The following is a 24,768-nucleotide window of genomic DNA, read 5'->3' as shown; positions in this document are numbered from 1 at the left end:
CATTGTGAGGAAAAAATCATACACAATTTGGTAGACCTAAAATTTGTAGACTTAAATGTATAAGAAATTGGTCCCACTAAAAGCCCGTTTGGATTGACTTAAAAAAAGTAATTTTTTAAAGTGCTGGAACTTATTTTTAAAATAAGTAGTTATGTGTTTGGATAAAAATGCTGCAGTTGAAAAAAAAGTTGTTGATGTGTTTGGCAAATAAGTGTTGGTAAACATTTTTTTTTATCAAAATGTCTGAAATACCCTTTAAGCTGTTAACATGATAAAAAGTTGATTAATTTAAGGTTTTTATACTTAAAAAAAAATTAAAACAAAATTAATTTATGTTTTACATCCATAAGTAATAATATTTTTCTATCATTCACATACTTCTTTACCACCTTATAAGAGGAATATAAATTCATATTTCAGAAATAATAATAATAATAATAATAATAATAATAATAGTAATAGTAATAGTAATAGTAATAGTAATAGTAATAATAATAATAATAATTCAATATGGGCAATTTGGAAATTGTATAAAAGAATTAAGGGCAAAAAGGTAATATACTTGGTCAACATAAAAGGACTTTTAAGTTAAAAAAAAAAAAAGCTCCCTCCTCTAGCTTTTAGCTTTTGGCTTAAAATAAGTCATTTTTGACTTAAAATAAGTCACTTTGATAATTGTCAAACACTCTAATAAGTCAAAAACTGACTTTTAAGCCAGTTTGACCAGCTTAAAAGCCCATCCAAACAGGCTCTTAAATTGTGAGTTAAAAAGAAGTTTTATATATTTAACGTCATATGTGTGAGGCATGTAATAACTCTATCATGTTGGATCAATTAATTTTTTTTTTAAAAAAACGTTTATTCTAATAAAATAAGTCACTTGGTAATGAGTAAAATGACTTTCTTAGTGGGTGAAATTCTATATTGATTGCATCCTTTCACCCTTCAATATTACACACTTCATCTTCACCTCCACCTCCGTAGCCCCTAACTCCTATCTCATTTACATATCAAACACAAATAAGTAGCCCCCTAACTCCTACCTCAAGGTTTTACATATCAAACACAAATAAGTGAATTGTCTAATTACTTTTCTTCTAAAGTTATACATATGTATTTGTCTATTTTAAATTTTCCTCTTATTGAAATGATAATAACTTGTGGTAATCAAGCATATACAACCTTGTAGTTACTTTCTTGTAGAGAAAATTATTATAATTTATATAAGAATAAGAGGTCATTTTCTTGTTTCAGATTTACAGGTTAACTCAATAGGGTGGAAAAGGGGTGAAAGGCCCACATGGATAGGCAGTCTCAATCCCAAGATTAGTTGCAGCAACAAATGAGTGGCAGAAATTGAACAACAAAATCCTCTTAGGAACCATCACCACATATTGCAAAATCAGCACCAAAATCTAAAATCAGATGTACAGCAACCTTCCATTGATCTTTAATAAGTATGAACTTGGAGAAACCCTTATGCCAAAACTAGTGTTTTCTACGACAATATACTCGTGTTGACTCACACAAAACATCAAATTGCAGATATAGCCAGGTTAGCAAAATAAGCGAGAATATGCAGCAGCTCGTTGTACTTGAGGAAAAACTGATATATGAAACCTTGTTCTTAGACCATTTGGTTTTCACATGGCTGGTTAAGGTCTTGTATAGGGTGATTCTACGTCGATGAGGTCCCACTTATCTTCATCAGATTTATAACCCTCATCCTTCAAAGTTTCCTGTGTATCCCCTAGTAGAGCTTTTGGCTGAGGCCTTCTGCAGATACAAAGGAAGAGCTTGGTTAGCCATCATTAACACAATTGTTAGTCCGGTATCCATGCGATTCATTAAGACCTAACACTTAAAATAAACTATCAAAAATGAAGGCAAAAGTTAGCAAGGACAAGCACAATAACTCAAGTGGTCAAGATCTGTCATCTGACTGAATTAAAATATAGGTTGCTATTCCCAAGAGGTTCATTTAATATAACACTCCTGGCCACCCTCAGATGGGCAGCATACTCTCACACTCCATCTATTACTTCCCAAGATTAATATGACAAAAGGCAACCCATCTTTTGTTGACCGCAAATTCAGCAAAAACATCCATATCACTTTAGGATAGGATAAATAAACCAGTATATTTTGGATAGGAAGGAAGTCAACACAGTCACAAACCTAAACCTACCCAAGAACCAGAAAACCTTGCGATCCAGCAGTTGATAGTAAAGAGGAGGGAAATCAAATAAGACTAGATATAATTATGCACCAAGGTCAATGTGCAACCACAAATGCAAGTTCAGTTATAACTTATATATAGATCAAAAATATTAGGTTCCCTTCTTCATCATTCTAATTCCCTCCAATACCCCATGTTTAAAGTTTTGTCCATGCAGTCTGTTTCCAGGTGAAAGGTACCACACTACCACTAGTGTCTGCCTCTGCTACTTTTGCAACAACAGTTCCAACATCTTCGAATTTATTTCCACTGAATATGACGAAAGAAGTAACTATTGTATATAATAATTTCAACCAACAAAAAGAAAGCTAAATTGGAGGGTAGGAGATGTTTTGCACACCCATAGAGTCCGAGCAACATCGCATGCAGGAATAGAAGTGTTCAAAAATGCTAATCACATTTTCAATATTAACTGAAAAGACCTTCCTTTAGAAGTCTACTCTACATGCTGGCTACATCAATATGTTCCTTTGTTCTTAATGATGAAAAAAATATCATGCTTCTCCCATCCTGCTTTATGAGATATCAATTGATTGGACATGGAGTTCTCTACTGGTTCAAACATCGTACCTATATAAGATAGATCAAGGAGGGGGAAACAACAAAGATTTCACAAATTGATTTTACCAATTTGACATATTTTTGTACTTCTCGTTCAATGAGAAAATTTGTCAATGGTCGAGTTTTACTGGATCAAAGTTGAGGGACTTGAGAAATTCTCACTTTGGCTCAGTCTGGTCTAAATCCATGAATATTTATACATAAAAGACTATTTTCCATGTAAGCACCATCTATTCTCACAAGCTTCATTGATCAGAACTCGTGCAGGATCTCTAGCAAATATACCTGCTATATATTTGGTAAGCAGTCTACAAACAATGGACTTCCTTTTGTTCTACTTAGACTTAGACATACAAAAAAGAAATGACTTATATTAACCAATTCAGGGCCCGTTTGGCCATAGATTTTTTTGTTCTACTTAGACTTAGACATACAAAAAAGAAATGACTTATATTAACCAATTCAGGGCCCGTTTGGCCATAGATTTCCCAAGTAAAACTTGGGGAAAAATTTGGCAAATATTGTTTGTCCATACACTTTCTCATTATTTGGCAAAATTTTTTGGCAAATAACCCAAAGCCAAATCTCATTATTTGGAAAGTTTTAAAAATTTAAATTTAACACCAAACTTTTATCTTTTACAAAAACACTCTATTTATTAACACCAACCAACTCAATTAACTCTCCATCTGCCAACTAACTCAATTAATAAATTTTTCTATTATAAAGAGCATATATGTATGAATTTTCTTTAGATTGATCTTGCTTGAATTGATCTGTATGAATTTGTTCTCTTGTCTAGGTTTTAAGAGTTATGAATGATAAGAATCTTTTCTCCTTGTGTTTTATTTTATCATTCGACTGGTGCAACGTACGTCTTTCATTTTTAGTTAAAGATATGCTTTTAGATTCTGTGCACTCTAAAAAAAAATTAAGTTATGCATATGATGTGTTGTCATGTTGATGTTGTATTGTAGAAACGCAAAAAAATAAATAAATCACGTGGTTTAGCTGCTGATAAATGGACCGATGAAGAAACATCAATCCTTATAAGTGTCCTGCATGATGATGCGAGGAAGTCTGGATTTAAAGGCTATGCCATCAATGGTCCACGATTGATAGAAGTTAGGAATGAGTTTTTTGAGAAAAATTGAAAATCAAGATAAGTTTGATGATGAAAGTTTGAACTCAATGAATTTTTACGTGAACACCAAAACAGTGATGGAATATTCAGTGAATATGAAAGTGATGATATGGTTGTTGATGAAAATAACGAATAATCGGCTCAGGGTAACATCGCTTCATCTTCTCGATCATCTGATTTGCAAATGCAAGCTCATCGAGAAGAGATTGTTCATAGAATGTGGGAAGATTATATTAAAGAATAGTTTGAACTCTTCTGGAAGAAAAGGCAGAGGTGCTTCAGTGATTGCGATATTTATTTCCTTCTGTTTTCTTCTTCTTTTTCAAATTCATATTAGTTGTATTTTCATTATCATGATTTGTACTAGTCTCTTTTAACAATGCGAATATTTACTCTAGGTGACATTTTTATTTTACTATGTAATACAAATTTATGGTTAGTTTTAAAAGCTTATGGGTATAAATCATATTTCTTAAAAAAAGGAAATATGTTTCACAAATACTATGGTCAAACACATGGTGAAATTTCACCCAAATAATATTTGCCAAAAATATTTGAAAATCTATGGCCAAACGCTAGCTCAGTTTTTTGTTTTTGCTCTATGACAACCAACAATGGAAGTGCCTCTTATGATGATATGATAATGTGAAAGCATAAGATTTGCCACAAAACTTAGTTTAAAAGGGAAAGCCTCATCTGGAGTCTGGACAAATTTTAAGGGGCTCAGCTACACTATCCCATTCTTCTTTATTCTAACCTCGAAATAACTTTTGCACCAATGAAGATGCTTTATAATTTTGATGTTATACATTGAACTCCTCCATGAAGAAATTACATGAATCACGCAACTTCAAACTTTCAAGCAATACACTAATCGGGAATAGAACCATACTAATAACATGGTACTTATGGTGGAATGCGTACATTTTATCTATCTATTCTCCTAACGGCTTCTTTTTCCTTCTCGGTGTAGTTACTTCATGAAATCTTTAACTGGTTGAACTATGTTTCTTTCTGAAACTAAATCAACACTAATAATATACGGGAAAGATAAGTGGAACTGAGTCAGCTCACTTTTCCTCGTCCTATACAAAATACAAGCTCAGCGCACCCAATAATGTCATTGTTCTTATGCCACAAAAGGCAAAAGCTGTACCAATTTACGTATCATTCTTTCTAAAATGAGCAAAATCGAGGAATACAACGATAAATGAGAAAGGAAAAATCGATACAAACCTTTTGCGGTTTCGTCTGGCAGCATCACGAGACTTCCTTTTCTTCTTTTCCTGAGTAGATTCAAAAAATCTTCGGCGTTTACTCTCTTGGATAACTCCAGCTCTGAAAACCTCCCTGCGGAAGCGGCCGATGAGCTTCTCTTCCGGCTCGTGTTCCCCAGCTATAACCTGAACATTATATGCTGATTTAAAGAAGAGAATATTGGAAAATGAAAGTGAAGGAAACAGGTGAGAGTAATCAGAGCTGTATTTGTCGAGTTTCAGAATTGGAGTTACAGGTGACGATGTAGACGAAATAGATGGAACACATAAAGGTACGGCACTAACGGTACTGAATTGTGCAGTTTTTGGACGGGAATTTGCAGTGTTTTGGTTGTTGGTAGAAGAAAGCGGAGGGTTGAAGAAGGATGATGACAGAAAAAGGGCCATTGATGTAGAACCTTCGGGGGTTTAAGAAGAATGAGCTTTGGGGTTTTACATTGCTAGTCCATTCGATTAGGGCAACTAATTAGTTTAGTTTTGAATTTTGATATACAGATATTCTTCGACGACCGTGGTTCAGTGTACTATTTGGCATATCCAATAATATTTGTTTACTTTATTACATTAATGAATAATTTTATATTTAATTTTAAATTTATTCTTATCATTAATTATAGTTATTTTCTTATTAGAATTTTTAAAATATTATATTTATTATATTCATATAATAAAATTAGAGCAAATTTCACATATAGCAAATATAAAAACCATATTTGTATGTTATAGCTATAGTTAATATAATTGCGCTCCATAACAAATTTTATGTTTGTCATGGAGCTTTTGATTTATATAATTCGCTACATACATCTAATTTTATACAAATTGTTCAGTTTTGTATAAATTAATTTATACATTGTAATTTGTATAATAAGATCTGTATTTGTATAATTATAAGTATATATAACGAAAATATATTTATTTGTATTTGTATATACACTTTCTTCTCGTTTTATACAAACACAAACGCATTTTATACCGAAATGTATAAAATGGCTAATTGTATACCAAATCAAATAGCAAAAAAATAAAATGTTTGTTGCGAATTACAAATAAAATAAATTATGGCTATAATATTTAATTTGAATTAATAGTTTGTTATTTCATATAATTTTTCCATAAATTATCATTCTAATTTCTATCTATAATTTTTTTTAAAATGTATAAAATCAATAGTGGACAACTATTATTGAACAAGAAAAGAGTATATAACAAAAATCATATGCACCGAAAAGTACGTACGTAGTATAGTTCTTGGTATACGTGAATATTAAATTATAAACAGTCTATAAAAATCAATTTCCCTTAAATAAGGGTATACATGAATAATTTAAATTATGAATAGTTTATACAATCAACTTTCCTAAAATAAGGGTATACATGAATAATTTGATCGAATTTTTATCAAAATCAAATTTAATTAGTTATATTTTTTGGAGTTTCAGAATTAATTTATGGAGTTTAAATTTATGAAGATTCAAAATTCATAATTTTTTTGTAGAGTTTGAAATAGTATTAGAACTGAAATAGATAAAAATAAATAAAGTTTTAAATATATATTATAAGTGAAATTATGATAGAATATATATGTCATGATTTTATTTCTAATCAAGTCGTGCAGATAATATGTCTGACTTTTATGCAATATTTTCATTAAATATAATTTTGGATCTAAAATTCAAGTTAAATAAACATTTTTACATTTTATTTTATTATATCATTATATAATATAATAAAATATGTCATGATTTTATTTCTAATCAAGTCGTGAAAGATAATATGTTTGACTTTTATGCAATCCTTTTATTAAATATAATTTCGGATCTAAAGTTCAAGTTAAATAAACATTTTTGCATTTTTATTTTATTATATCATTATATAATACACGTATAATATAAATACATAACTTAAATTTAATATTATCTATGAAGCTTTTAAACGGTAGATAGTGATTACATAAAAGGAAAAACTGAATAAGAATGTCTAATGTGCATTCCTAAGGAAAGTAAGAAAAACCTATCAAAAGCATAGGGAGCGTGTGATCTCTAGCAATCTCAAGAAGTTTCAACATTCCCGCATTAAAATTAAAACGAGGTTTAAATATATCGTATATAATAACATAAAATTTTAAAAGAAACAATTAAAAAACACTAGCGTATAAATAATATCATATTAACTAAACATCACTAAGTATTTCTTAGTAAAGTACACTCTTTTCTTCTTTAGCTTTTAGATAGTTTTAATTTTTTTTTAAATTATGTTCAATTGTGACATTTAGTAATCCTCTATAACTATCTTTGGACATTTATGCGACTATAAAATATATTGTGCTTTAATAGGACAATATTAACAATTATTTTGTTTGATTATTTTATCCCTTTACATAGTTATCATTTATGTTATGTCCAAGTATAACAAATTAGTAATCATTTGCACAATTATTTGTAAATATTTGTACGGTTATGATATCATTTTATGTTTTTTATAGCAAAGCTAGTAACCCTTCACACACTTACTTGTATGATTACCATTTCATTAAAATTGAATTAAGTTTTCAAATTTCAACTTTTATAATAGCTATGAAACTTAAAGCACATCAAAAATATTTTAAAATAGCTAAAACATTAATAATCTTAAGATCATGGCTAAAAATGGATTAGTGGCCCAAAAAGTGATTATTTGTCAATTTCTCCAAAGTAATAGGTGGTTAGATCAACAAATTACTAAGAAAAAGGACCGGAGTGAATTTTTACAAATTGAAGAGGTGGATATGTAATTCACAAAAAAAGTCAATAGATTGCCGTATTTATACTCAACTTTCCGACGATCGCCGGAACTGAAAAAAACTCCTCTCTCCGGGAATGGCAGGAATGGCTATGTTTGCATCAAATCTCTCCAGCGAGGTATCCTTTCTCTCATTATCTCCCCAATGTTTACACTGATCTGACAGCGATTTCGTTAACTGACAATCCGGTTTGCCGCCAGTTATGGTCCATGCTTAATTTCATATGTAAATTAGGGTGTTTCTAATTTAACTGAGTTTTTTTGTAGGATCATTAGCAATTAAGGTTTTAGGCTATGTTTTTGTTTCAATTTAGCGGATTATAGAAAGATAATTATCGCCTGTGTTTTCACCCAGTCACGAACAACTCTTTTTTTCTTCTAATAAGTAAGATGATGATATGTTCATTCCTTTAAGCATCAGCTGTTGTATCCTAGAGGGACTAGGAAGCGTACACCAGATTCCAGAAGCAACTAGGCAGTGTAAAATTCAGACGATGTGCACTTTCGACTTCAAACTTATATGTAAAATTCAATAAAAAGACAAAAAACACAACAGAAGAATTTCTTATATTAGAGTATCATTTTTTACCTTTGTTCTTTTTCAGAGGATCACCACCTTCATTGGACGAAACAGTGAGGGTTTTCCAGATTGGTCTGTCAAAGGTGGGATTAGACTAGATAAAATTATCTCAACAAATTGGTCGTCATGTTAAATGACCCTATATGTGTCAGTACTTTAGTATAAAATAATGAATGAATTGATTAGATTGTTAGAAGCATATATAGAATATCATCATTTTTGTCATGCTGTAGTGTTCTGAGGAAATGTCGAAACAGACAGTGATCTTTTAGATCTTCTTGCCAATTATGGTTAATTGACAAGTTGGTAAAATTTGTAAGTATCATATACTACTTCCCCAGTCTTAGAGTGTTTGAACTGGTCAGTGGCCAACCACTCTTGTTCCGCAACCCTTGAGGTTCATCTTACAATTTTACTTTTCAAGCTTCACTAAAACTTCTTTTCTATTACTGGTCATCCTTGTGCTTATAACTTTCATTTATGTCTGCATTTAGAAGGTATAGGTTCTTTCTTCTTTTCTGGTCTCACATCACTTTCTTTTGATGCAGATGGGGTTAAAATTGCTTCTTAGCCCGCTTAATACTAATGCTATTGTCCGCACTGCATGGTGAGCTCTTATTCGAGTCTGGAGATTTTCTTTTTGATGACCCCAGTTGATTTTTGCCATTGTCACTTTTATGTTTAAGAAGGCATCCTACACTGTTTTTTGGGATGAGGATGCAAAAGTTTCAGTGCCATTTCACGAACCTGAAGAAGTTTTGTTTCTAATAGACATTCTGAACTCTACTTATTTAGTCGCTTCTATTAGTTGGAAAATTGAAGATTATAATTGAACTTTAAAGGTATTTGCAGCTGTTCTGTAGGGATTGTTTTGCCTGTTTATTCTACCTTTAAAGCAATTGAGACGGGGAATCGAAACGAGCAACATAAATGGCTTCTGTACTGGGCAGGTGATGATGCTTTCCAAAACTTTACAAATTTCTTTTGCTTTGCAAATCTTGAAATTGCATTTTTCTCCACAAGATACTGATTAATGTCCTCACCACAAAATATCTCTGTTAAGTTATATTATATGTCCTTCTGTTTCCCTAATACCATGTGAAACTATTGCCGGGAAATAATCTAAGAGATCATTTGAAAAGCAAAAGGATGTTGTCGAGTCTACTGAACAAGAAAATACAACAAGAATTTAAGTTAGATCCTCCTTTAAATCATCTCATTTTTTGTAAGAATGACACTGCTATACTTGTAATATCTCAATTACTTGCTACATCTTGGACTTGGGTGTGGTTATCCAATATGGGTGCAGATCTAGAGGTCAGATTCCTCATCACATAAATTTTAGGATTTTGATGTATGGATCCAAGTGTAGATACGACCAATAAATGTATACTCCCTCCGTTTCAAAAAGATCGGTCTGGTTTGACTTGACACGAAGTTTAAGAAATTAAAGAAGACTTTTGAATCTTGTGGTCCTAAATTAAAGTTATGTCAAATGTACAAAATTGCCCTTAATCTTGTGGTCTTAAACATGCCACGTGGAAAGCAAAAAGTAAAATGTTACCAAAAAAGGAAAGAGGTCATTTTTTTGAAACTGACTAAAAAGGAAAGGAGGTCATTCTTTGTGAAACGGAGGGAGTATTTAATATATAGAAGAATATATATATATATATTCATAATTTGATTAATTAGTGACATTGAACTAAAACTAGTAAATTTAATTCTCATAAACACCTACTTTTAATCACAAGATATCTCGTGTAATAGCAAAGTGTTACATATAATATGAGATACACTCTAAAATCAAACCAAATACCTTCCAATTTATACTTCTTGGTCATAGATGTAGTCAAAGCACCCAAGGTAAGTTGACCAGATCTAGTGTGGATCCCACACCCAAATTGTGTCGGATCAACACGGGTGCGACAAAGATTTCGAAGGGTCCAAGCAACATACAGTGGCAAATCTAAGATTTCTAGAACATGGAGAAAGAAAAAATGTATGAAGTGGCCAAGTGGGAATTGATCCCTAGTTCAGAAAAAATATATGAAGTGGGAATTGATTCCTAGATCTCAAGGTAAATAACTCAACATTCAACCAAGTACACCATTAGTCTTCTTGTTAGCATGGGTGCCACTGCCAGAACATAATATTATACCAATTTTGGAAAATATATACATTAAATATCTAGGTTTACAGAAAGACCACGGGTCCATGTACCCCATATTTTTGCCTATAAATTCGCCCTTGGCAACATAGACATCACCTGATTTGATATATGATCCCAGCAGAAAGTGAGCAATCGGTACGGATTGGTGTTTGTCTTTTTCTTCCCCTTCTGGTTATTAATTCTATGATGATACTAACTTCATGTTTTATGATAATTTTTTGAATAGGTGTCACTGTTCCCCCCACCCCACCAAACAAAAAAATAAATAAATAGAAGGAAACTCCCACTCCCCCTGAATACTTTTACTTTCCTGATGACTTATTCCTAACCTATTCAATGCCTAATCACGGTGGATTGAATGAGTCACAGTAACTAGTTTTAGATTTATGTGATTGCAATTTTCTTGCCCATATATCTCTTAAGTTACTCTCTCTCACTCCCTCTCTGCTTGCAGCATATGGATCTTTCAGTATTGTTGAAGCATTCACGGATAAATTTCTCTGCTGGTACTGCTTCCATTTTCGTTTTCTAATTTGCTTATAGCCACTCTGATGTGGTTACATGGGGTTATAAGTTTGGGAATACCAATTTTTACTAGCCTTGCTCTTGTAACATGGAAGAACTTTGTCTTATTTCATAGGTTCCCACTATACTATCATGTGAAGCTCGCATTTCTTGTCTGGCTTCAACTTCCATCTGCTGAGGTGAGTTCAACGGATATTTTGTTTCTTGAACTTTATCTTTCTCTTTCCTTTCCATTTCGCGTATCCTGCTTTTGGGGAGGATTGGTGTAAAACACAATTCACTTTCATGGTTTATGTATCCCGAATATACCCTTCCCCATTCCAAAAGATAAGTGCTTGGGAAAAAGCAATACCTTTATCGTTCGGAAGACTGTGACTTTATGAGCTAACAAATTATAACTGGATATCCTTTCCATATGAAAGTCTTGTTGGTTCTGCTATTGAAGAGAAAACTGAGGAAAGATTGAAGAATAACATGTTTGGGAGGAGAAGATAGATGAAGTCATGAAGAGATATACAGAGATGGAAAGGAGATAGAGAGAGACAGAAGGTAAGTAGGCGAAGCTTAGGTTTCGAATAAGAGAAAGAGATCGTGGAACTTAGGTTTCAAGCAAGAGACAAGGAAGGTGGGAGTCTTAGAGAGGATGGGTGGGTGAGGGGAAGCTAGTGAATCTGGCAGACAGTGGAAAATAGAGAATGGTGAGGATAGTAAACTATATTTAATAATTAGGATAATCATCACTGGTCCCTTTGTAACTTTTTTTAATCAATTAAACTTAGCATTAAGATGCCTTAATCTCAACATACTTGCGAGTGTATCCGGCCAAACCTCTTGGAAAGAAAAAAAGATCTAGCTGCTTTTGAGTTGAATTCAGCTGAACTTAATTAGAGTTGAGGATGTAGCTTTAGCTTGAAGTTTATACTTAGTTTTTTCACCAAAAATGGATTTTTGTAAAGTCATGCACTTCTATTGGTGTTACACAGGGTGCAAAGCAATTGTACACGAACCATCTGCGCCCTTTCCTCATGAGACATCAAGCAAGACTGGATCATATTTTGGAGTTATTTCATGGAGAATTGGTAAAAGTTATTTGTTCACGTATGTTGTAAATTTGCATATCAAATGTGTAGATGCAACTTGCCATTTAATTGAAGAATATGTAATGTGTCATCTAGTTCACTTTATTAGGATGCATTGTTGTTGCTTGACGTTTAGCCTTCTTCCAAAGATTTTCAGAAATTTCAGTGCAATTCTGGAAGAAGTCAAGAAACTGCTATCATGCATGTAATCTCATAGGACTGCTTAAGGATTCTTGTTCAATAGTTTGTCTCTAACATGTATATGCGCAGCTTCTTATGGATTTTTGAATCGTTAATCAGATTTCTTATAGAAATAAAATTTGCAGGGTAAATTTATTAGTACTCACCAGGCAGAAATCCAGTTTGCAAAGGTGTTTCTTGGCAAAACTTTACTATCAGGTAATCCTTTTATATAAATGATTTCCATCGTATATATTTTGACAGGAAAAATCTTCCTTCATCTTATGTTGGCTTTCAACTGCTATTTCATGGTGAACATCATCAGTATTTATCCATTTATCATTAAAGAAGAAAAGTAGTTTCATATTTTAGTTTGGAATATGTAGCATGTACATCAAAAAGGGATAGGTTTAACCAAGTAAATTTCCTTTTTTATATTTAGTTGGAAATATTCTTCAACAACCTGCGCAAGGACGAGTTGTTGGTACAATTGAAGGGCCAGCGGAGCAAGTAGAGACTTCAGAGTCTGAAGATGAATCGTGATGCCCTCTTCAAAATCAGCTAATAAGTACCGTCTCTCTGTTGTACTTCATATCAACTTAGTTTAGCTTTCGTTCATTTTCTCACTGCATCTTTGATGCAAAAATAGGTAAGAGTGATCAGTGTGTACATAATTTTCTAAGGAGTCAATTTTGTTGTGGTTTGAGAGTTTCCTTCTCCGTTTTCCTGTAAATATATCAACAGAAAGTGCTGATTTCCTTCAATCTCGTAGGGCATTATAAGATTTCACATTGTTTTTAACCATTTTAGCAGACTTTGTGCGGTTATTGCCTTGTATGCATTGTGAAATAGTACTTATTTACTGGGAGTGAAGTTGTTCTGACTATCCTACTTATTCAGACACAATATTTGAAGCATAAACGTGGAATTTGAATTTAATTATTGCAAGTTTTAGTTCATTGGATGGAGAAAATCTTGCTGGGAGTGTCACCTCTAAATGGACCTTGCAGTGCGCTATTCGAATTTAGTCAGATTTTATGAGAAGTGGTGTTGGAGCTATCTACGTATAATAAAGCATAGTAATCTACATGAGGATTGAGTAACTCTAATAAACAAATCACCTAGTATTGTTTTCATCAAAATATTTACACTTTGAAATCTCATTGCTCCCCATTAGTCCCATCAAAAGTTTTGTTTATTTAGATCACATCAACAAGATATCATATTGATGGTTGGTAACACAATTTAAGTATTATATGAATGATATATATAAAATATTACCATGCAATTCTTTTTTCCTTTGAAGATGATTTTACATTGAATTTGCTAATGAGAATTGAGTAAATCCTAATGACTAATGAGTATTTCAACTTATACGAAACAAGGACTATTTAGAAGTTGGATTGACAATAATACAATCAATCAGTGGTACAAATTAAAACTCTTGACTTACCTGGGGACTTAATTGTATCTTTTCAATAATTAGACGACCAGTTTGTAAATAATTACATTAAACCCCTCCACTTTTCCCATTGCGGGGTCCATCGGCAAGCAGCAAATATACTAAAAGCAACCGACTTCGGCGGTTTCAGGTCATTCTTCTCAATCTGCTATCACTCATGGCGGCGGCGGTAGCGGTAGCGGAGACCCGAAAGCTCCCGCGGCCGGGAAGGGGCGGAGTTGTGTCCCTCGGCCTGACAAATGAAGAAGCTAGAGTTCGTGCTATAACGGAGATCGTCAACAACATGGTGGAACTCTCACGGAAAGGCAAGGATGTAGACCTAAATGCGCTAAAGTCAGCAGCGTGCCGCAAATACGGGCTCTCTCGGGCTCCTAAGTTGGTAGAGATGATCGCTGCTTTGCCTGACTCAGAACGTGAAACACTGCTTCCCAAACTCCGAGCCAAGCCTGTCCGTACAGCCTCTGGAATAGCTGTCGTAGCTGTAATGTCCAAGCCTCATCGTTGTCCTCATATAGCTACCACCGGAAACATTTGTGTCTATTGCCCTGGTGGCCCTGATTCTGATTTTGAGTACAGTACACAGTCATACACTGGATATGAGCCTACTAGTATGCGAGCTATTCGAGCTAGGTGAGCATCACATACATAGGTGTATTTGCAGTTTGATATTCTCCTTCCGTCAATTTGCAATCGAATGGAAGTAGTTATCCTGAATTATGCCTTAGGATTTCAAAATTTCATCTATATAGTTTACTGATAAGTGAGAAGCTCATCTATATGTTCCATTTTTTTAATTGGAGAAGTTTTGCTGTTATCACCGGAAAGTATCATACATAAGATAAGGATTTAATGCTGGTTGATGTGTCTTTGCATCCGAGATTTGTTAAACCTTCCATATACTTTTTTCTTGTTGGAAAAAAATGTGGCATTCCTTATATGTGGCTAATTAAAAAGTTGTTATACTCACTTACTCAAAAAAGTAATCTTTGGAAAGACAAGATCAGGATTTGTACTTATGTGGTTCATTTTTCCAGATACAACCCTTATGTACAAGCTCGAAGCCGGATTGATCAACTTAAGAGATTGGGTCACAGTGTTGACAAGGTTTTTCCCCTTTGGAAGTACTACTTATTCTTTTCTGATTTTGGAAAATTGTTCTGAAATTGGCTGCTTTCCTCACAGTTACGAATGTCTTATTGCAGGTTGAATTTATCTTGATGGGAGGTACATTCATGTCATTGCCTGCTGAATACCGTGATTACTTCACACGGAATCTTCATGATGCTTTATCCGGACATACTTCTGCCAATGTTGAAGAGGCTGTTGCGTACTCCGAACATGGGGCGACAAAGTGCATTGGGATGACAATTGAAACGTGAGTAACTATTGGCTACATGAGAGCGGTTTAAAAATCACAGTGAAAAACACTAACAAGAAAAAAAAATCCACAGGGAAAAGTACCTTGAGAAACCTTTTAGCTTATATTTTGGTCCTCTGTAACTGAGATATCCTCTTTTTATCAATTTTGTTCTCCTCTCTTTTGTCTTACTTTTTTCATGTGGGAACTGAGTTCAGACTTAGTGTTTAATGCATGATAGTGCATCTCCCAGTAAGGAAGAAAACATATTTTGAGTTCTCATCTTCCTCATCCTCATGGTTATCACTGCCATCTTTGGTTTTTTAGTTATATTATTATTCTGCGACCTTTGATTGTTATTATTTTGATTCTTCTTCTATCATATTCGATTATAAGAATACTAATAACGAGATGGAAAATAATTCAAACTAAAACAAGAAGCAGACAAGGTGCCATAGTCAATTTCTTTGGAGGCTAGACGTTTGGTTGAGCTACTACCTCTGAATAATTTAAGCATTTATTTTTATCTTTTGTGTGTACTCAAAAGTTTGTATTTTGCCAATAGGAGGCCAGACTACTGCCTTGGACCTCATTTGAGACAAATGCTTTCTTACGGTTGTACGCGGCTAGAAATTGGAGTCCAGAGTACATATGAGGATGTTGCTCGTGACACCAATAGAGGCCACACTGTTGCAGCTGTGGCTGATTGCTTTTGTTTGGCAAAAGATGCTGGCTTCAAGGTACTTTTCTAATTTCTTTTTGTTGGTGGTTTGGGTTCAATCTCTACTTTTGGTTCCAGGTTACAAAACCCTTCTACCTCTAATAGCCTTCACCCTCCCCAAGCGACACGGAAGATGAGCATTGAAGAAGAAATTTAAATGGAAAATCAAATTTACATCCTTAGTCGTGATATTATCTATTTGGACGTATCTTAGCTCATTTGGAAGGATTTGAAATGAAGCTTTGTCTTGAAGCTGTTGGCGTGATTCTCACATTCTGACATTCAATTCCCTTCTATTATCTTTTTGGACTTCACAACATACCCAGAGGCAAAAAAAAATACCCAGTGTAGTCCCACTTGTCATTTTGGACTTGAGGAATATAATTTTATCGTTATGTGTTGTTTCTTTTGCTTCAATTACCGTATCATTTGTTGTTTCTATTGTTCTCTTCTCATTTATTTTTAGTATGGTGTCTTCATTATTATTTTTCTTTTCAATACTTGATTTTGATATGCTTTACTTGAGCCGAGGGTCTATCAAAAACAACTTCTCTACCTTCACAAGGTAGATCTTCTCCCTTGTTTCTTCCCTCTTCCTGTGATCATGACCATGACTGCTAAGTAATTTCCGAAAGCTACCGCTATGATTAAAAAGCTCCCAATAGGCCACAGGAGTAAGGCTGCGTACACCGTTGTACTGGTAAAATTTTCATGCATACCTTTGTTAATTTTTTGTAGGTGGTTGCTCATATGATGCCTGACCTTCCAAACGTTGGCGTTGAAAGAGACTTGGAGAGTTTCAAGGAATTCTTTGAAAGTCCTTCATTTAGGACTGATGGACTTAAAATTTATCCTACACTTGTTATTCGTGGCACGGGGCTTTATGAACTGTGGAAAACTGGAAGGTATAGTCTACTTTCTGGATTTTGTTGTCGCACATGTTGTTTTTCCATCACTGAAATCATTATTAAATCAGGCAATAAGATTGATTTCATCCAACAACCTAGTTGGCAATAGCAGTAGCCATATAGTTGGATTCAAACTTGAAATATTATTTCAATGAGGTCATTAGTCATTACAAGTGTTAACACGTGCAGGTATAGAAATTATCCACCAGAGCAGCTTGTAGACATTGTAGCAAGGATTCTTTCTATGGTGCCACCTTGGACCCGAGTTTACAGGGTCCAACGTGATATCCCTATGCCTCTAGTGACTTCTGGAGTTGAGAAAGGGAATCTCCGAGAATTGGCTTTAGCTCGAATGGATGATCTTGGCTTGAAATGCCGAGATGTCCGAACACGCGAAGCTGGGATCCAGGTAATATAATTTTTGTATCTACTTCCTTGCTTCTCTTACAGTGTGGTCACAGAACTCAAACTTTTGATGGAAATAACATATTAGGACATTCACAACAAGATAAGGCCTGAAGAGGTTGAGCTTGTTCGCCGTGATTATACTGCAAATGAAGGATGGGAGACTTTCCTTTCATACGAAGATACACGCCAGGTATGTCAATTCAGCTGTGTTTCCCTTTGCCGATTTACAACTCCTTCCTTGATCTAGCGCCAAGCTAATAGATTGAACTCATTATATTTTGCTGCCAAAAAGGGTAACTGGTTCTAGATTCTTGAACAATAAAAAAAGGTTACTTGTTCTAGATTTGTTTTACTTCTGCGGTGGGATCAGCACATAACTTCTACACAGTGATGTAAGCAAGCCTTTTTCTTCTTTTTCTTATTACATTCTAAGGAAATTTTTTCGGAGTCGTGTCCTGCAATTTAAAAACGAAGAAAATGGTCATTTGATAAGATTGTAGATAGTAAACAAGTCTTCTAGATCTCTTTTTATAAGTGCTGGTAAACTATTGCAAAGTATTCTTTACTTCCACTATGAAGAGTTGATGTAATTGCTGAAAAACTTGTTGTCTCACATCTTTGCCAGTCATTGTATGACTGTTAACATTTTTAATATAAGAAGGGACCTTTCTTTTTGTTATAATGCAGGATATTCTTGTTGGATTGCTACGGCTGCGGAAGTGTGGACGGAATGTGACTTGCCCAGAACTCACAGGAAAGTGTTCAATTGTTCGTGAGCTTCATGTGTATGGGACTGCAGTTCCTGTTCATGGTCGAGACACAGATAAGCTGCAGCACCAGGGTTATGGTACTCTGCTGATGGAGGAGGCTGAGCAGATTGCTCGGAGGGAGCATAGGTCGACCAAAATCGCTGTTATCTCGGGTGTAGGGACCCGACATTACTACAGAAAGCTAGGCTATGAGCTTGAAGGTCCTTACATGGTAAAAAGTCTTGTGTAGAACTATGTTGTTATTTTGCTGCAAGATCTTACACCTTGCGACTAATTTTGTATCACGGTAGATTGTATTTTAAATGGTATGCATATTCCGATGCTGGTAAAGACAAGTATCAAAGAGAGAGAGCCCATTTTATTATATGCTTCATTTGGAAATTTATAAGCTCTAAAATGGAATTCTATTTTGCTTTCGGTCTTAATAATTTAAACACTTAATGTTGTATTTAAACTTTCATATATGTAAAAACTAAAATAAGAAGTGATTCTAAAAGGAAACAAAATACATTTAATTATTGAATTAGTTCAAATATCCATTAAAGACAAACGAATAAATTGAGTTGAATAATATAATTTAACATATTCTGAAATTAGGAACAATTGATCAAGCCACGTGTCTCACTTCAACTTTAAAAGGTTAATTATTATCTTTAACTAGTAAAATTACCTGCGCTTCGCTCGAAAATTTAATATCATGAAATTTATAAAATAATACTTAAAATCTATCGGTCATTAAAACTAAAATATTATATTATCTTACATACAAGATTACCTAGTAACAAACATTAATAATGTAAAGGAAAATGAAAATTATTACATCTTATCATTTATCCTTAATAATATAAGCATAAATTAATGACTGTAAAAATACATATCAAGATCTGTAACATAAGTAATGGTGTCAGTGAGTCACTCAACAGGGGCAAAGTATACAAATATTTAATTGTGAAGAATGTGAAGAAGAAGGGTCACTTTCATTTATTTAAAATTAAAATGAGAGAAAATCTCTCTATTTATAGACAACAAAGAGTACTGTGAACAAATGTTTATTGTGCCTTATCGAAAAGGTTACAACTATTTGAAAAAGTTGCAACCCTTTGGAAAGGTCACAACCTTTCATAAAAGTGACAACTTTTTGTAAAGTCGCAACTATTCATAAAAGTCACAACTTTTTTCATGAAAGGGGAAGGCTAGTTTTGGAAATAAATAAATTAAAAAAGAATTTTGGTTTGTGGTGGCGCCACGTAGACGGGCCTAAGGTTCTCTTTTATATATATATATATATATATATATGAGATATATGATATTTTAAAGAAATTTGTAAGTATATTTCTTTTCCTTGTTCTCATTCTTAACTTTAAACTTGATTAAAGAAAGTTAGATAATTCTTTTAATATCTGATGAATAATGTAAATATATAAGGTAAAAGATGAAGTATTCAAAGTAAATATAATATGCATTTTGTGCGTTATATGATAAATTGTAAGTTACCATCATTAGATTTTGTTGATATGATATCTAAGAATATTTTCATTGCTTTTAACTTAGATTCTTTTGTGGTCCATATATATAATTGACCAAGAATTATATATGCCTTGCAATTAGAGCCGTCAATATGAGTTAGGCCTGTTGGGCCGGCCTAGCCTAACTCGGGATTTAATAGGGCTGGGCTAAAAATTTTGGAGCCCATTTAAAAAAAGGGCTTTTTAGCCCGGCCTGAATAAGCCTGCTGATTTGTGGGGCTTGAGAAATATAGGTAGGGTCGGCCCGTGGGCTAATACGAATTAATTAAAAAATATAATATAATATTAAAATTTAAAATTAAAGAGATCCAAACTCAAAATCTATTTAAAGTTTTTTAGGAAATCACTAAGTATAGAAGTTGCATCCACCATAAAAATGTCCAAACACTTGTTGCTACTCGAAACTGGTTACATGGTTTTTCTCAAACTGGTAATATATTTTTGTGTACATTTAAATATTATAATTCTCAATTTAGTTATTTTTTAATATTTAACTAATTGAAACCGCATATAAATTGCATATGAAAATGAAGATGTTAAGACAACATTTCCACAAGTTGATTCAGATATGCTTGATGAAGATGATCATGAAGTGTTAGATACGCCATAGGTTTCATGAAGTGTTAGATACGCCATAAGTTTCATGATTTTTTAAGGAGTTTATTTTTTACATTTTTATGGTTGGAATATTGTCATATTTTTTGTGTTTTATTGTGATCATTGCAAAATAGTTAGGTTAATATTTCTATTTAGATATTTATACTTTTACTTGAAAAAAACTTAATAAATATTTTAAAGATAATTTTATTTGTGGATTTGATTAACAAGTAGTAACATTAACACCATGTAATATTGTTTTATCGATATTTATGATAATATTTTTAAACTATAATTTATAATTTAATTTAATAATTATAAAACAATATATAACTTTTAAAAAAGTGGGTTGGCCCGGCAAGCTTGTAGCCCACGTACTTGTGGGTTGGGTCGACCGTTTTCTGGCCCACACTAAAAATGGGCTAGCCTGGTCTGGCCCGTAAAATGTCACAGCATGTATGGATTAGCCCGGATGGGGTGGGCTAGCCCATATTGACAGCTCTACTTGCAATTACTCTAATCTCATCTAAATCTTTTATTGTAGGTAGAATGATAAGTTATATTATTTGACTATATTTTTTTCATTTTATGTATTATTTAAAAAGGTATTAAAGTTATCCTCAATTGCCTTTTCTTAGCAAGTATTTATAGTTATATTACACATAATATAAATTAAAAAAAAATTAGCCTCTTGAATGACCATATAAAACCTGTTACATTTTTAATGCCGTTAAAAAATAGTTATATGTAATTAATAATTAGGAAAGTAAGAGCAATGACATGTAAAAGCATTAGTTAGACTAATTCAAAATAATTAAAATCTCAATATTAATATCGAATACTCAGAATAGAAAAATCATATAAAAGCAGTATTTATTAGGATGAATTCGTAAATGCTCAGTGATTAGCAACAAAAGAGAGCGCTATGAATTATGATATTGAGTGACTAAGGCCATTTTTGGAATAGATTTTGGTTTTAAAATTTGAAAATTATTTTTAAAGAACTGTTTGTTTATTGAATTGATACATTATTTTAACTTGAAATTTAAAATATAAAATTTAGAGTTCAAAAAACAATTTTTTGGGATTTAAAACAATTTTAACTTTCAGATATATTTCCATTTTCTAAGTTCATTCTTTTTAATCTTCAATCAAACATGTCCCAAATGCGTAATAATTGAAATTTGGGTTCAGATTGTTAATAGATTTTGTCTCAAAATTTAAATAAGTATGTGAATATTATTTTAAAAGTGTATTTATTTATTAAAAAATTAACCTATTATTTCAAGTTCTAGCTTAAAATATGAAATTTAAAGTTTGAATTTTTATAGGTTAGTTTGTTAGCATAGCTCCATCAAACTCTTCAGTCAACGCTACAAAATATCGTAATCGCTTAGATTGAATTTAGGTTAATTTAAATATAATTTAAAATAAGCAATGTCTATTTAGGCAAAGAGAATCAGATGTTTTCTTATTTAGTAATGCAAAAATAATCTTCCTCTTTTTCAACTGAAGCAACTTGCAAAGCTACTTACAAGCTGCTTGCAAAGGTACTTGTAAGCTGCTTGTAGAAACATGCGTGCTCACAAAGTTGCTTGTAAGCAGCTTGTAGAAATTTGTTTGCAAAGCTACTTGCTTGACTACACACGCTTCTTCAAAAAGTTGTGTATTGAATGAACATTCACGAAGTCGATTTATAACAAATTTGCATTTGTATCATTTTAGTAAGAAAGATATTTATATTAAATTAAAAAAATATAGAGTATGAGGGAGTCTTCAAGTTACTAAATGGGGTTGTCTATAGGTGTGCATTCAATTTTTCGGTTTGAATTTTTTGGTTTTGAAGAAGTATAACCCAACCAAAATAAATTTGGTTCGGCTTAGTTTTTCTATTTTTGATTTGTTTTTTCTCGATTTGGTTATGCGATAATTAGAAACATACCCAAAATTATATATGCAATTTGAATATATATATATATATATATATATATATATATATATATATATAAATCTCTTAAATATACCTTCTAATATAAATCACAAGTAAAACATAAAATACAATACTTAAGAATATATTAGATGTTCAAACATAAAATATAAACTAAATCATAATGAAAGACAACAAAACACCCCTCTCTCTTTATTTCTATATATAACAACATAAATATAATTTGTTTTTTTTATTTTTTCGGTTTTTATTTTTTTTAAATCCGAAACCAAACCAAAAAAATAAATAAAGTAAATTATTAATTCAAAATCAAACCAAAAAAAAAATTAAAAAACCAATCTAAATTAAAATTCAATTTGATTTGATTTTAATTTTTCAATCTATGGCCAAACGGGTCCTTACTGGGAACCTAAATAAGCCACAAAAACATAAAAGTGACCAAAATAAGCCACTACTTTAGGAAGTAACTAAAATAGGCTTAGTGGAAGAAAAAATTCCACTTTATCCAATATTCTAAACGTTTTCTGTTAGTCTCATAACGTGTATATTTTAATATATAACGGAATTATTTTCTACACTTTATAAAATGGAACTATTTCTTACACTTTATAAAGTGAAACTTTTTCTTACACTTTATAAAGTGGAAGAAAATCTTACACTTTACAAAGTGGAAGAGAAAATTCCATTTTACAAAGCGAAATATTTTCACGTTTTTATCTCTTTTGCAGTGTTTGTCATACAATTATATTGATTTGACATATCATAAAAACGGAAAAAATTATTACACTATGTATTTTTATTTTTTTATTCTGAAAAATCCTCCAATCTCTATTTAAGGAGGACGTTCAAACATTAACTGATAGCACCTACAACATACTTTCTATATTTGTTCATTTCAATCTCAAAAAAAAAATGTGTACTAAACCAAAAGTTAGAGTTTTGATTTATTGGGATGGCGAAATTATACATGATGGAAATACCGTTTATTATAATTGTCCTCCCAAACACAATGCTAAATATTCAATTAATGTCGGATATCATAAATTTCTTTCATCAATTTATAAAAGAATGGGTATAAACAATACTGTTTATAATTTGATTATAGTCGTAAAATACCCTACTTCATTTTTATCACAAGGACAAGTAAATTTTGGAGAGTGGATTATCTATAATGACGAATCGTTGACAAACTTTTTGAGGGTTCCAGATGACTACATAGATCAAATCAAGTTAACAATACTTGAAATCTATGTTAGGAAGGAGCCTAAGACTAGTCAACAACGTTCTCCTTTATCGGTCAATGTCCATCCACTTTATAAAAAGTGTAATAAAAAGTTCAACTTTATAAAGTGTAAGAAAAAGTTTCACTTTATAAAGTGTAAGAAATGGTTTCATTTTATAAAGTGTAGAAAATAATTCCGTTATATATTAAAATATATACGTTATGAGACTAACGGAAAACATTTAGAATATTAGATAAAGTGGAATTTTTTCTTTCACTAATCCTATTTTAGTTACTTCCTAAAGTAATGGCTTATTTTGGTCACTTTTATGTTTTTGTGGCTTATTTAGGTTCCTAGTCCATATTCCAGCAACTAACCTAAGGTCAACAGTACAAAAAGATGAAGAACTAGTGCTGGTAAAAGTTGTGATAGATGATTACAAATACAAGAAATTCCATTGTAGATATTTTGGGTGACAAAGGCAAATACTTTCCCTAAGTCAAAAGAAAAGAAAAGAATATATAGTGTTTATTATTATTTATATAATATAAATATTAAAATGTTTGAATTGAATGCATGCATAATATAATAACAAAATACTATAAGCTAGATTTAAGCATTTACTATTAAAGTTATTTTTAAAAAATATATATGTATGTATACATCATCTCTATTTAAATATTTAAAAATAAAAAATAATATAAAGTAATAATATATACGAAATATTAGAGAAAATATTAGCTTATATGATGGTAGAAATTGTTTATTTTGATGAACTAAAATTTAAAAGTTAGTGGCAACTCGTGGATAGCAACTAGGTTGGTGATAGTGGTTGTGCAAGCTTGTAGTGATTATACGTTGATCGTCAAAAACGATAAATACAAGATGCTCATGAAGGAAGTGATTAATTAATGATGATGTTTGATGATAGCGGTATATTGGAGAGTAGTTGATGATGGATCAATCTAACGGTGATAGACAATGGTAAAAATGATTAATGATAGTAACCATAGTGATTGATCATTAGTTATTGTAATTGTATGATAAACCTATTATGAATATCGAGGAAAAGCTGTAGAAATAATTGTAGCGATGATTATATAGTAACATTTATTGAAAATAATAAAATGTTACATAAAATATTGAAATAACTATTTTAATAATTTAAATATTGCTTGTAGTATTTATATCTTTATACCTATAAAACTAAAAAGCAATTGTTAAAAAGTTATAAAATACGTTCAATAATTAAATTAGTTCAAAACATCGATTAAAGACAAATAAATAAAGTGTGCTAAGCAATATAATATAA

The 24,768-nt window shown here is 32.0% G+C and overlaps 3 protein-coding genes across 4 annotated transcripts; 2 read left to right on the top strand and 1 right to left on the bottom strand.

Moving 5' to 3' along the window:
- Positions 1-1,470: 1,470 nt before the first annotated feature.
- LOC125824191 (30S ribosomal protein S21, chloroplastic-like) lies at positions 1,471-5,702 on the bottom strand. Its single transcript, XM_049503554.1, has 2 exons — positions 5,181-5,702; positions 1,471-1,776 (listed from the first exon to the last, which is right to left on the bottom strand). Exons 1-2 carry the CDS (start codon positions 5,606-5,608, stop codon positions 1,656-1,658), a joined length of 549 nt encoding a protein of 182 aa, XP_049359511.1. The 5' UTR covers positions 5,609-5,702; the 3' UTR covers positions 1,471-1,655.
- Positions 5,703-7,924: 2,222 nt separating this feature from the next.
- Positions 7,925-13,337, top strand: LOC125824190 (HVA22-like protein k). 2 transcript variants are annotated; one of them, XM_049503552.1, is made up of 8 exons: positions 7,925-8,121; positions 9,131-9,189; positions 9,435-9,532; positions 11,207-11,258; positions 11,393-11,456; positions 12,261-12,356; positions 12,683-12,755; positions 12,979-13,337. In XM_049503552.1, the coding sequence occupies exons 1-8, from the start codon at positions 8,080-8,082 to the stop codon at positions 13,077-13,079; spliced, it is 585 nt and encodes a 194-aa protein (XP_049359509.1). In that variant the 5' UTR covers positions 7,925-8,079; the 3' UTR covers positions 13,080-13,337. The 2 variants fall into 2 exon arrangements, with proteins under 2 accessions (XP_049359509.1, XP_049359510.1); XM_049503553.1 differs by having other exon boundaries at positions 9,425-9,532.
- Positions 13,338-14,111: 774 nt separating this feature from the next.
- LOC125824168 (elongator complex protein 3) lies at positions 14,112-18,511 on the top strand. Its single transcript, XM_049503529.1, has 8 exons — positions 14,112-14,628; positions 15,033-15,102; positions 15,201-15,373; positions 15,921-16,095; positions 16,815-16,981; positions 17,174-17,393; positions 17,478-17,582; positions 18,080-18,511. The coding sequence occupies exons 1-8, from the start codon at positions 14,156-14,158 to the stop codon at positions 18,389-18,391; spliced, it is 1,695 nt and encodes a 564-aa protein (XP_049359486.1). The 5' UTR covers positions 14,112-14,155; the 3' UTR covers positions 18,392-18,511.
- The last annotated feature ends 6,257 nt before the right edge of the window (positions 18,512-24,768 follow it).

This window comes from Solanum verrucosum, unplaced genomic scaffold (genome assembly GCF_900185275.1).
Source record: "Solanum verrucosum unplaced genomic scaffold, falcon-dt-bn FXZP01000088.1, whole genome shotgun sequence".
Lineage (NCBI taxonomy): Eukaryota > Viridiplantae > Streptophyta > Magnoliopsida > Solanales > Solanaceae > Solanum > Solanum verrucosum.
Note: the sequence above shows the minus strand (reverse complement) of the source record. Positions and strands in the feature narration are given on the sequence as shown.

What these genes read in the sequence shown, in the direction of transcription:
- LOC125824191 (XM_049503554.1), bottom strand. Translation starts at nt 5,608, where the DNA reads ATGGCCCTTTTTCTGTCATCATCCTTCTTCAACCCTCCGCTTTCTTCT. An exon ending in GCCAGACGAAACCGCAAAAG is followed by an intron (nt 1,777 to 5,180) that starts GTTTGTATCGAT and finishes TTGTATCTGCAG; the next exon opens with AAGGCCTCAGCCAAAAGCTC.
- LOC125824190 (XM_049503552.1), top strand. Translation starts at nt 8,080, where the DNA reads ATGGCAGGAATGGCTATGTTTGCATCAAATCTCTCCAGCGAG. An exon ending in GCTATTGTCCGCACTGCATG is followed by an intron (nt 9,190 to 9,434) that starts GTGAGCTCTTAT and finishes AGGTATTTGCAG; the next exon opens with CTGTTCTGTAGGGATTGTTT. An exon ending in ACGGATAAATTTCTCTGCTG is followed by an intron (nt 11,259 to 11,392) that starts GTACTGCTTCCA and finishes CTTATTTCATAG; the next exon opens with GTTCCCACTATACTATCATG.
- LOC125824168 (XM_049503529.1), top strand. Translation starts at nt 14,156, where the DNA reads ATGGCGGCGGCGGTAGCGGTAGCGGAGACCCGAAAGCTCCCGCGGCCG. An exon ending in TGGGTCACAGTGTTGACAAG is followed by an intron (nt 15,103 to 15,200) that starts GTTTTTCCCCTT and finishes GTCTTATTGCAG; the next exon opens with GTTGAATTTATCTTGATGGG. An exon ending in ATTGGGATGACAATTGAAAC is followed by an intron (nt 15,374 to 15,920) that starts GTGAGTAACTAT and finishes TTTTGCCAATAG; the next exon opens with GAGGCCAGACTACTGCCTTG.